General features: G+C 41.1%; 1 protein-coding gene across 2 annotated transcripts in view; it reads right to left on the bottom strand.

The window, feature by feature from the left end:
• Positions 1–423: 423 nt before the first annotated feature.
• The window catches only part of FAM149A (family with sequence similarity 149 member A), a 427,025-nt gene continuing 413,759 nt past the window's right edge, over positions 424–13,689 (bottom strand). For both annotated transcript variants that reach the window (XM_086962548.1, XM_086962549.1), the window contains exons 12-14: positions 5,499–5,627; positions 5,333–5,411; positions 424–3,837 (exon numbers count right to left, since the gene is read on the bottom strand). In XM_086962548.1, the coding sequence (XP_086818674.1) occupies positions 3,764–3,837; positions 5,333–5,411; positions 5,499–5,627 (282 nt within the window). In that variant the 3' untranslated portion in view covers positions 424–3,763. The remainder of the gene's footprint in view (positions 3,838–5,332; positions 5,412–5,498; positions 5,628–13,689) is intronic.

Here is a 13,689-nt window from a genome sequence, read left to right as displayed (position 1 = left end):
CAGGGTTTCATGCATTCTTTATATGTTTCACAGCTGTATACTAACTAGTTCAGATAGTCTACAACCTTTACCCTGTGATAAACTGTAAAATGCACGTTAGGCCTTATTCGATAGCCTCTGCTAGTAACCTTTTACACATTTTAGTAGAGCTTCCAGATTTGGAGAATACAAACTACCAAGAGGACATAAAAAAAGTATCTAACAGTGCAGAGGAGAAAGCACAACTTGCTGCTTGTATAGTGTTCAAGGCTCCCAGTAGAATATCCTTAAGTTTGTCTTTCTCTGAGAAACAGACACAGTCCAAACTGCATGATGCAGCATTGTAAGATATGTTATCAATAGTGGAGGCATTTACAAGGATAGAGGGGAGATACACCACTTTATTTGAGGTGAGATGCAAGAATGTTTTCTTGATATAGATGTTTGGGGATTATGAAGAAATCTGAGACGTGCCTGAAGACACAGATGAACAAAAATCAGTGAGAATAAATAACACAACAATGTCAATCTTCAATTTCCTTCATGAACTCATATATTCTAACAATTCTTTTTCCCATTTGTTCACTTTAGAACTAACCTTTCAGTGGGAATCCTGGGAAGGACAGTTCAAGCGTGGTCAAAGATCAGTCAAAGCCAAGCATGACATATTATGCTTCCCTGTGTATTAGTGGTATTCGCCGAATTTTAATTTTGTAGCACCTTAAGCACCAGTGTCAGCTAATGCTGTACTGCATACGTTACAGTTGCAACAATATATATATCCGCACTGAAAGTTTGATTTATACAGCCAGTAATACATGTGATATCAGCTTGTTTTCCATTATCAATTCATCCTTACACAATCCATAAGCCTACACGTTACTATTGTGATTTTAAATTCCTGAATCTGTTTAATGTTTTGCATAAACAGCAATTATAGTATCAGCTAAACATCATTGAACCTAATAATACATTAACGAATATGTCATATTCAGAAGTGAAGCAGATCATTATTGAGTATTTAAGCAAACAATTAATCCTGTTGTATTTGATGAATCTTCATGAAGAACGTCTCTTTCCATCAAGATAGCCCCATAAATGTTCCTGTCCAAAATGGGGTAGGCATATAAATACCTTGAAATTGCCAAACATGTATAATGCTTTAGGTTTTTCAGATAGAGAACTGTCCCACAGAATGAAGCACAGGTTAGCCAGAACCATCGCCTTTGTCAAAATACCTATAAAACGCTTACATTACTCAGATGGGAACTGTCAGTAGCCTGCAAATTGCAACCAAAGCTCCATCTAGGGGTTCTGAATAAATAAAATTGTAAATTTTTAATACAAGCGGATGGGTAAGCATGAGGTAGGTACTCGTTTAAATGTAATTCTTATTGCATGAGAGCACTATTGCAAAACAAAATGACAGCACTACCAGAAAATACATTGGAAATATATATGTGATAAAATGCTCAAGGTTTTGAAGTAACATACCACACCTTGGTTAAGCACACAGGGGTAAAGTATAAATTATTGGTAGAATTTGTGCCTCCTTCTAAATCCAAAGCATCCCAGTATTTTGCCATTACCCATCCTAAATGCCAGGGAACAGTCTCCAAATGTAGTGAGATATGATGACCTTTGAACAAACTGCAATATATTTTTGCACTGAGGGCTATTGTCAATTCCTGTAGTTACCTGTTGCAATTCTTCATGATTTTTTACATAAATTTAAGACCAAGCATCCCTTGAAAGCAAGATGTGCAGCCCTTTGAGCGGCTCAAGGGACAATGGCAATCACAAAACTGGAAAAGAAATATTTGAATTCATCAGAGTTTGCAGACTGATATAAACATTTGTGTTATTAATGGTTCCTGATCAAATATGTCATCAATTATACACATTACCAGTCTCATCATTACATTTCTAATTTCTCACAGACTCGGATTTCACTATTCATGTTACGCCTTCCACTTCTATGATTCTACCAGATACTGACAGTCTAACTCCCTGCCCAATGTCTAAAGGAATTGCGTAGCCTGCAGCTCAATAATGCTGTGAGGTAGCATATGCTTGCTGTGCCGGGTCTCTGGACGGCGATATCTGGAGCTCACGCATTACCTCAGTGAATCACCAAGCTAGCATGAGTATAGTAGACACCACAATGTATATGTTTTTTCATTGGTATATCAGAGTTTTAGGAATGTGACACCTATTTGTGAAACAGGAGAAACCCTGCGTATGTTACTCCGTTTTCCACTACATTTTGTTCAGTACACCTATTTTACGATTTGCTATATGTTTTTAGTGCTCCAAAAATATCTCTGTTCTAAGGTGAGCCACAATCATGCCTCAGTCAACTATCTAAAATGGTGGTAACCTTTTTGCAATGAGATGAGGGTTATCATTTACGTGTAGCATATGCTAGCTCACTGGGTGGTGTTTGGATGCCCTTTGGCTGATTTGAAAGCATTGTAACTATGACGTAGATAATGTGACTACTAATCTTTCAAGAAGAGATCTGCACTTTGTTTGTTGTAAATGTTGGCGTTGCCTGTTACAATCCGTGTTAACGTAGCGCAACCTTGAGTTTTAATTAAGATTGTAAGAAAAAGTAAGTAATTGCCTTTTTTATCAGCAACAAAAGTTATCACTGCTTGTAATTCATTGAGGAGTCGAAAAACACGCAGTCATGTCCACTAAGGCTGTATAAGAGTGAGTCAAGAAAAAAATTGCCTGATGCAGCAGATCTCACTCTACTATATTGTGTCATTTTCCTCTATTTTTAACTTGGCCTGATGGACACATGTGCTACAGGGGATGGCGCTATGGATCCTGCTAAACAAGCTGTGCTCTGCAGATAGCTGTGCTTGACGGCCAAAAATGTACTACTCAGGTTGACTGAACATGTATAGCACTGTGTATGGGAAACGGGGCACCATATGAAGTTGCCCGCCATGTGTGTCAGAACTGCATCACTCTTTTACCACATTCAGTTAACAAATTATCATGAACGTTCCAGATAAGCTGCAAATAAATGTAAAAGCACAATGGGGATAATTTTACTTCTACAACATACCAGTATCTGTGCCTCCGCCCACTATGTGGAAAGTGTGGGGCATCAAGTAGCCGGAGCAGGCCATGAATGCAACCTCCCCATTTACTATTAAAGCATCCTCAATAAAAAAGCCCCTCAAATTAACCCAGTAATCTAGGGAGAACACCTTCTGTAGACTTTTCTCTAATAATGAAGACTAAGTGCCTAAAACAATTGTTAAAGGCTACAATCGAATGTGAATAAAAAATGTGATACGGTGTTCAAGAATGAACATTTATTGGATTTGTGTGGCACCAAATGTCACCCTTGAAGTTATTTCATGTCCTTCTGGCCCATGAATCGCAGAGAAAAAGTCACAGGAGCTGTGGCCTGAGTTACCTGCAAACGCTAAAATAAGTGTTTTAACCTCATGTAAGGAGCTCATATTTGCCCATAAATATTGCATGGCATAATGAGTTAATGGAGGTACAACATGAAGAGCTAGATTAAACAACCCAAGCTTTTAGAAAACATTCAGCCACATTGCACTCCTCGCTGGAATGAAGTAAATGAACACATTGTCTCTGTCGTCCTTTGATGTCATCTCTTGAAGTATTACCCAATAAAATAAAATGTGGGTAATCTGGACAAAATAATAAGTGCTGTATCACGATTACAGTTTTCACCATATAGGTTTTGTGGCCCTTAAAAAGAAAATTTGTTGGCAAAGAGTGTAACTGGTTTGTATTAGGACGCCACTTGGTACCGTCTCCTGGTTGCAGGCGGATTCCTCTGGAAGGACTTGGGCTGATACTGTGTACCTGAAAGCATAATACATTCTATGAGAAAGGAGAACTTACATCACAACACCAACAATGTAACCATCTCCTGGGTCAAAGTCAGTTGAAGACACAGGACAGTACTAGACATTTTTGTGTGAGCAGCATAGACAAGGACAGTGTGCCAGATTATGGAAATTGTGCACAATCCCTAGAACTGGAGCGCAGTTTGAAAGTTCAAATGAAGAGTGGATTTATGAAGCACAGAACTGGGGTTTAGAAACCATAGCTACGTCCTAAACTGCTAGGGGACAAGGGAGCATTTTTAAAGTGGGGCAATGATTGCCGCAAGTAGGTGTAGCAAGTTACCGTGGAGCCACATTCCTCCCTCCACATTCCATGCTTCAAAGTGGGGTACTTATCTAGTACCACCACACAAGTGGCACACAATAGACCACCTCCTGATGGGTGTTTGTAATTGTTTCCACTCTGTAAATTGGAACAGGCACAGGGGCAAAGGCATTCCTTCATTTGAATGACACCGCGCACACATGCAAATGAGAAAATGCCCCTTTAGGATCACAGTAAATGCAATGTAGGAAAAAATTCGGTAAAAATTACTGAATCGGTACGATTCGGTATTTACCTAATCGGTATTTACTGATTCGGTAATTCCCATTCATTCCTATGGGCCTGGAGGCCCATAGGGATGAATGTGAATGATTCGGTAAAATGGGGAAAGAGTCAAGGGTGGCAGAGTGGGACATTGACTCCCTGCTGCACCCCTGAATAGTGCTTGTGTGCACATGTGGCACATGTATGTCTGCCACATGGCACTGGTGTAAATGCACAGATTTGCATTTACAGAGGCATTCCCATCAACTAATAGTTGGTAGTAAATAATGAATCCTTAAAGCACAGAAGCACTCTTCAAAGTGCTTCCTACATGTCATTTACCGATTCGGTAAATACCGAATCGGGAATCTGTAAATTGGCCACCTACATCACAAAAGCCTAATTCCGGTCGGTAACGGCTGAAATTCGGTAATTTTGGCCATTTCCGACCGGAATTAGGCTTCCTACATCTGGCCATTAGTTCTTTGTTAGGACAGGACATTTTAGGCTTATCTGTTTTGTGATGAACAGTAGCATAAATAAATCCGTTTGATATATGAGGAGATACAAAAAAATGAGCAAATAAATATTATTTTATGTTACTTTATTTTAGCCCCACACTAACATGCTTAATTTCTTTCCTTATGTAATATGTGGCTTAAAGGGCAATACTTTACAAGTGTTTGGACGACTTAATACGTTCTCAAACACATTTACATATTTCGGGTTGTCTTCACACTCTCTGGTAGATCCCTTTGTTAGATTTTGAGTCAGTTATTCCAAGATATCTTTTTGGTCCTAAGTAGATATAATTCAAGATACCTTCTACTTTTATTTTAGCTGTCCTCTAAAGATAATACAGGAATACCATTTGTAGTTTGTGAGGAAATAGTTATTATTGATCATTTATAGAAATATTTACCTGTTAAAAAACCTGGACCTGTCCAAGTATGGTTGGCAAAATCCATGGGCGTAAATGATCTTCTACGAGGAGTATCCGACTGTATAAATACAAAATAAATAAGGTACTGTCATTCCTTCCATATTCACCTCTGCACAATTCATGCTTATGTGGTGAAATAGCCCACCCGAAAAGTGTGAGTTGTGTTGGGCCTTGAAAATGGCTCCACTGGAACAGTTCGTTCTCTAACGGGTCGCCTTCCCGTGGTGTCTGGCACTGCACTGGATACTCGGCTGTGCAGATATCTTCCTCTCTGCTGCAGGGTGACAAATTCAAGAAAAGTCTTGCATTAACATTAGCTGAAACAAAACAGTGTAGAATTCTATTTGTGTTGGTATTTGTGGTGAAAGGTAGCCAGAACTCAAAACAAGACGTCTCTATCAAGTTTGTATATGCCCAATAGACATGTTCTCTAGGTACTCTAGTTCCTTTTGGGAGAAATGAGTTGGTCATAACTTAGCTGCTCCTTTTCTTCTATATGTCTAAGGTGTAATTGTACATTACAACCAGTAATACTGTCACTAAATACTCATATAAGAAATGTGCCAACCTTCCAATCAGGCATCTCTACAGGGGCAACCAAACCCTCTGTGTCAGCCACAACTCTCAAAAACGGATTTCTTTGTGGTCATTCACATACCAGGTCCATACCCATTATCTTCCTCCTTATGCTAGGATCTGGCTGCTACCCTGTTCTTAGGTAATATCTATTATAGGCAAAATCAGTCGCTGGGTGTATAGGACCATTCTAGAATTAGGAAGGTAGAGCTCACCTTCTATTCAAATGTTAGAAATTCTAACATTCAGGGTCAATGTCACTACCAAAGTAGACAAGAGTTCTGAATTAAAATAGTTAGGAATTCCAAATTGGTGATATCTACAAGAAAAAATTATCTGTGTCGAATAATCTGCATTCCTTAATATGACACTGGATACATGATTTGTCAGAGAACAGTTCCATTAAAACTAACCAGGACGTGTGGCCTTACGCTTGATAAAGTATTGAAACTTGAGTTGGCTTCATTGTAGTCAGGATTGCCACTTTTTGGGGGATGAAGGAGGACATTGTCACAATCAGCATCCACCAATATTCCAAAGTCCTCCAAACACTTATTTGTCATGAACAGGAGGGCTTTGGGTAAGTTAAGTAAGATAGACCTATATATTTTGAACACTGCACCAGTGGGCAAATCTCCCATCAGTACATTGGTCTCCAATGGAGAGTCACTCTGTAAATCCCATCTAAGACAATAACTATGTGGCACAGGACAACCCTTGGACCCTAATCCTAGAGCGGGAAAATGGTTCCTTTCACTCCCAATGGATATTAAAAGAATTAAATAACTGGGACCATTCAGAGCCCTGACCCAGATGCCACTGCACCTACACTATTGACAGCTACACCCCTGGTATAATCAGAGAGAGTATGCTGGACTCCTAAATACCAAAGGAAATCCAACGAAACAAGTTTAAAGGCAACCAGCACTTAGGGATGGTCTAGAGCAGAGGTCTTCAATCTGTAGGGCGCAACAGATACCCTGTCAGAAAACGTTCCAGACAGGGTAGTTAAAATGCCTTCCTTGGAGCTTTATTCAGGGACTCTATTGTGCTGGAAAACGGAAGCCAGGCAGACAGCTAAACACACATTTCTACCAGTGTGTTGCTGGCCTGAAAGAAATGCAAACGTACACAACTAGTTAATTTGCAAATGTAAAGGATTTGCAGATTAACTCTTTGTGCACATTTGCATTTCTTTCAGACCAGCAACACACTGGCAGAAAGGTGTGTTTAGCTGTCTGTCTGGGTTTGATTTCTCAGGAAAGGAGAGTGCTGTTGCAGTTAATTTATTGAATCACTTTTAACTTTTTGAGTGGTAAGGCAGAGTTAACTGAGCTGTGAACTGCTTGCTTTTAATTGTCATTGTATTTATATAGCGTTTACTATCTCTGATAATGTATTGAAGGGACAGTCATGGAAAAACAAAATGCATTATATATGGTCTAGATATTACCAAAATCTATGGGCCTCATTTACAATGAAATGGCGTAGGGCAGCTCTGCAAGTATTTTTGCTGCGCTGCCCTGTGCCAATTCAAAAGGGCAGGATTGGACTGTACTTATAAGATAAGGTGCATACCTGTCTTTTCTGCCAGCACACAATTTAGTGCCTAGTGCCAACGCAGGCACCCTTGCACCATGGTGGAAGGGTGTCTGCATTATTTGCAGGGTTGTTTTTGTGCAAGAAGGCACTGCTTTCTGCGCAAGAACAACCCACGGAGGCGTTTTCCTCTTTCTATGTGTGCCACACAGAGAAAGTGGATACAATTGAGGAGAAATAAAGATATTTCTTCTAGTTACGCATCCCCCTGGGGCAGTATACAATTTTGATGCATCCTCAGGTTTACAGATGCTTGTAAATCTGGGAATGTGTCAAAACCCATGGGAAAACCCACTGTAACACCCATGGAACGCCCACGCAGAGTAAGGCAACGCATCAACTTGCGCAGCTTTGCCTTACACCATATCTAGGAGGCAATGAAATGCCAAACAAAGTGACTTTGCGTGGCCTCGTACACATGGGTCTGCGCAGCCAGAGAGTCATAAAAAATGATGCAGCGCAAGGGGTTTATAAATAAGCCCCTATATTTTAAAAGCAGCCGGTATATTGTAAGCACCATTCTATTGTAAAACATTTTGCACATTTTGTAGTGGTCTATCTTATACTGTGTGTAATGCAAGTATAAAATAAAGGCCTACAAATTCACAGTGCTTTCTGTCACAGGCTGTGAACTCATAGCACTAAAAATACACAAGTCATTATTTTCCACTACACCAACCACAAATTAATTCTGTGGCTCTCTAGTTTCACACAGACCTTTGCAGTGCATAAACTAATAGAGTTTTCATAATGTACTATAGTGCATTTCCCACTGAGTAACAACTTTTTTTAATGTATTTATTATTCATTAAAGCTGCCACTTATTTTATATGTAGCTACCAGACGGTGAAAGACCTAAAAATTGTATGTCTGTTTTAATTATAATGAATGATGTTCAGCTACCTCCAGTTACATGCAGCTGTAAATGCCAAGCTGTCAGCATCCCATGAAATATAATATGGTTTTCCTCTAATGTTGCAGCCCATGCATTACAGCTATTATACCAAGGGCCACTGGAATTATGTGCTTGTGAGGCCGCAGTGATTTTCACATAATTATAGATTTGTCGCTTTTGCTACATAATCCATCATCTGCTGCAGAATCTGCTGATTTTACCCCCAAAAATGTATTTATTCATAAGGTTCGAAAGTTACTAAAAAGCAGTAACAGGTGTTGACGCTTAATAGAAGGCCCTTTGTAAAGCTGTGCTGGTCACCTTTTTGTTGCTCATTGCTATATTTCGGTGTTAAACTGGTACTTAAGAGGTGCAACCACAGATTGACCGTTTCTCTGGAGAACATTTATGGTTGTCAATGATAAGGAGTACCAGGTTCTAAACATTTTTGTTGTGTCCTTACTCCTAAAAAATGTTGATGGAGGGTCTCAGCACCAAACAGTTTGAAGACCACTAGTCTAGAGGAACCCTATTAGAATTGAAAACAGAACTGTTAGCATAAGTGCAAAAATATCACCCTACAAAATTACAGTAAAACCAAGTATTCAGAACTTGGGAGTAAACATACTATTGTGTCACAGTGCCATAATGTTTTAACTTTGCTAGTTGTAAATGTATATCATACAATAATAAATAATTAAAACTTATTGTTTATGGAGAAAAACAACTTTTCCATTTGCAATATATCCGAATGAAACTACATTATGTGCCACGTTTACCTAGGCACACAGGCAAATTTGGGACAGCTAATGTAATCTTTGCAACTGTTCCTGTGCATTTTAAAAAATTCACAGCTTCATTCTGAAGAAGGACTCCTTGCTGAGGAATAGATTGGTTTCAGATTTGCATAACATATAAACAGTTCATTATCAATATCAATAGGAACAACAAACCCATTTAGTACTATTAATAATGTAATACTTTGGGGGTCATTAGGATGGAGGATTTTCCGCATCCTCCGGGCCGGCGGAAGCCACCGCCGGCCCGGAGGATGCGGAAAATCCTCTGCGGACCCACCAGGACCCACCGCCACATTAGGATGGCTGTTGGGTCATGGTTTAGGTCCGCAGCTTTTCCGCCGCGGCTGGCTTACAACCGCGGCGGAAAAGCACTAAAATGGTGAAGGTGTCTCTTAGACACCGTCAGCCAGATTAGGATGTGCTTGGGAACATGCTTTTCCGCGGCGGCTTTTCCGCCGTGGAAAAGCATGTGTAACTGCACTGCAGGGGCCCGTTGCGGGCCCCTTCGGTGTAGTGGGGGGTGCACATGGGGGATCCCTATGGTACCCCCCTGCATTTGCGTGCACAATGCAGCAGGCACCGCGCGGTGCCTGCCGCTTTGTGCACGCAAATGCTGTGCATGCATTTTTAACATTGCTGCGGGTGCAGCTTGAAGCTCCACCCGCAGCAATGTTAAAAATAGAGGATGTGACCGCCACCCTGGCGGTCACATCCTAATCTGCACAGAGGGAACGCCGCAGCCCATGCGGACGTTCCCTCATGCTCTGGGGTCGCGGACGGACTCAAGTCCGTCCGCGATCCTAATGACCCCCTAGGTATCTAGAATATTTAATAAGAAAGGTATTTGATCAGAGAGCCATAACTTGGAGTGTCACTGTCATATGCACCTCTCAACCAGATAGGTTACAGGACTAAATACATGTCAGCCAGGTTTGTTAACTGCACCACTATCAGAATCAGACAAACACGACCAGGATGCAACAAGGCAATAGTTAGATTGAAATGTTTCTGTTGGTGTGGTGAGGGAAACACATGTGGCCTGCCTAGATACTTCAGTGATTGTGAGGACTGCTAGAACACTTATTGCAAGGTATACCAATATCATATGAATTTGCTGCCCACAGACGGTACACAGATTTAATCAACAGTCTTGACTTCTAGCTGCCTGCAGGGAAAAATCCAAAATCTACCTTAGACAAACCCTCTCTGGGCTAGGGAAGATGAGACATATCTCTAACAAAAGATGCATCTCCCACAAACTGATAGTTATGTCATACTCATTTCCTTCCACAAAAATTGGATGTCATTATTAGCAAACAGGCAACTGGCCTTCTTTCTCTCCCCGTGAGTGAAAGCCAAGAGAAAAGATTGTAATTAAGAATTATTCGTATTATTTGTTTTGTGTAAAAAACTGACACAATGATACGTACAAAACGCATTTATGCAAAGTATTGTAAATATGTTAATTTTGAAAGGTGGTTCTTACTTCTCAATTGCTTTACTCTCAGCAATAGAACCGGTTAGAAATGATTCTGTCTTCTAATATTGGACACCCACAACGAGAGTCTGTTGTCCATATAAGTTTGGTCACATGACCATCTTTGGAGGCGGGCAGTAGGCGGGGCACTAATGCACTTTAAATATCACAAAAATTCAGCTACTCCCTGCATGTGAACAAGGGCTGCAAGGCCCGAAACGCGTCATGGTTGGTTGGTCCACGAAAAACTGAAAATAAAATTACCTGGAAGAAATTGTGGTCTGTCTTCTGCTTCGCCGGTCCTGGGGGGTCGGAGGTGGTAATGCGGAGTTCCAGTATATATATATATATATATATATATATATATATATATATATATATATATATATATATATATATATATATATATATATATATATATATATATATATATATATTTCTGTGGATTGTATGTCTTACTTTTGAGAAATTATCCAAATAAACTGATTACCGCTCTTGGGGCTCTGAGACACACTTGAATAAAAATATTTTTGGATAATTTGGAGCCCATTGGCTCTGTGAGACTTTTGAGCCTTGAAAAATTTGGAAAAATGACTAAACACGTGTCGCTGTTTCATTTTTGAGAGTCTAAGAAATAAAAGCTTTTGGAGCTACAGACCTACTTAGTGTATTCATATTTAGACTTTAATTCATGCACTATCAACTTTCTGTTCTCTGACTATAACCATTGGACCTGCCGGATTGATGGACTAAGATACCTCAATTATGTGGTGCCCTGGAAATCTTACAATATTATTTATTGTTGCAATCCTAGTAGAATACAGCATCTAATAAAGGAAAGTCAGAATGGGTTAGAAGGGGAAGTGAAATGTGGCACAAAACTTATAAACAATTTTCTAGCTATTAGTTTGTGTTTAGATTTGGCAGCTCTAAAGCCAAGGGGAAAACAAATATATACCCACCCACCCGAGTAGCTCTGAAAAGGTAACTCAGACTTGCCACTGCAGTGTCTGTGCACAGTTGTTAACTGCTATGTCGACTTGGCAAGTCCACTCACTTACCAGGCCCTACCCTTCCCTTTCCTTACATGTAAGGCACCCCTATGGTAAGCCCAAAGTACCCCCCTGGGCAGGGTGCATTGTATGTGAAAGGTAGGACATGCTCTGGTGTGTGATATGTCCTGATAATGAAATACTACCAATTTCGTTTTTCACTATTGAAAGGCTATCTTGCCCTATAGGTTAGAATGGGAAATGCAACATCTTGCAAGTATAACTTCCCTATGGAACAAGATATAGAGAAATAAAGTTCAGGCTCTTTGAACCCAGAATTTAAGAACACATCTTTTAGTAAAGATTGCTTTTATATTGTGTGTTTGAAAATGCCACTTTTAGAAAGCAGGCATTTTCTTGTCTAACCATTCTGTGTGCGTCTGCCTGTTTGTGTATTGACTGTCTAGTTTTGGAGTGACAGGGGCTGGAGATGTGTATTCACTTAAGACAGCCACTGGGGGTGGGGGGGTTAGGGTGCGCCTGGCCTTTCTTGGATGACTCAGAGCTGAGCTGAATGGGGTATGGCTGAATTTAGAGTAGTGGGAGGAGATTTCCTTGCACCTGAACAGGGCCTGTCTCCCTTGAACAATGCTGTCTCCACCCCCTGTGGTCATTCTGCAGAGCTAGTTTGGACTGGGCTCAGAGACCCTTGCACGAAGAGAACAAAGACATTTTGTGGTATAAGTATTAGACCGAAAACCCCTGATCTTTAGACTACTTCTGGAATCAAGAGGAACCTCTGCCAAGGAGAAAAGCAGAAGAGCTGTGAGGAGGAGTACTTCCCCTTAGCTGTGTGAGGTTGGCCGGCAGTTTCTGTTTCTGCCAAGGAGAGGACATAGACTGATACTTTGCTTTCCTCCTGTTCTTAAGTCTCATGGCCACAAAGACTTCACCTCCGACACCTGTATGGAGTCATGAATGTAAACACGACCCACCTGACTGGTATTCAACACTATTGAATGACCGTCCCTGTTTCTGGTGCTATTGAGGCTGGGCTTTGGATCAAAGTTTTGTGCCTGGGTCTATCTCCTGTACTCTGATCCGTTGGCAAGAGTCTGTGTGAACAGACAATAATCCAGGCCATTTGCACTACCTAGGGGCACAGAAACGGGTTGCCCACTCTCTGTTTTTCGCAATGGCACTCAAACCGCCCACAGCATGGGGTGCAGGGACCCTTTCGTCCTTGGCATTGAATCGGGAGAGGCTGGCAGGAACGTATTTCCCTGTACTTGGATGATATTCTGCTCTATGCATATAAGCCTTGCCAAACGTTCCATAGACTCATCCACATCTTCTGAACTTTTGGCAGCTATTCCGGCAACCAGATAAATTGGGATAAATTATTAGTTTTTCCCCTGGCTAGCCTGTGTGGCCTTGACACAGAAAGATGAATTCAAATACCTTAGGATTTGGATAACCAAGTCAGAGGAGAACTTCCTAGCTTTGAATTTACACTACCAATTGGAGGGGCTACGAGGGGATGTGAACCGTTGAAGGAGGCTCCCGGCCACCCTCATGGTCTTGTTCAAGAGGATGGCCCTCCCTCGCTTGCTATACGTTTTCCAGAATACTCCATATCTGATCTCGAATACGTTCTTCCGGGCGATTGACGGGGAGCTACGCACCCTGTTATGGGAGGGGGGCAACCCACGTATTGCATTGTGTAAGTTGCAGCAGGGTCTATGAGGGTGAACTGGTGGTTCAAGACGTCAGGAATTATTATCTGGTGTCCCATCTCATTAATATTAATGATTGGGCCTTTGCACCCTACACCATACAAGCGTACCAGGTGGACCAACACACCATGGCAAATAGAGGTTACCCAGCTGCATTGTATCGCGGGGGCTACATGAAACTTCCTGCTGTGCACACACGGATGGTGATACAGGCATGGGGAACGACCACAAAAATACTGGGGTGGGAGGCCAAACTGATGG

The sequence above is a fragment of the Lissotriton vulgaris genome, chromosome 3_1 (genome assembly GCF_964263255.1).
Source record: "Lissotriton vulgaris chromosome 3_1, aLisVul1.2, whole genome shotgun sequence".
Taxonomy (NCBI): Eukaryota; Metazoa; Chordata; class Amphibia; order Caudata; family Salamandridae; genus Lissotriton; species Lissotriton vulgaris.
Note: the sequence above shows the minus strand (reverse complement) of the source record. Positions and strands in the feature narration are given on the sequence as shown.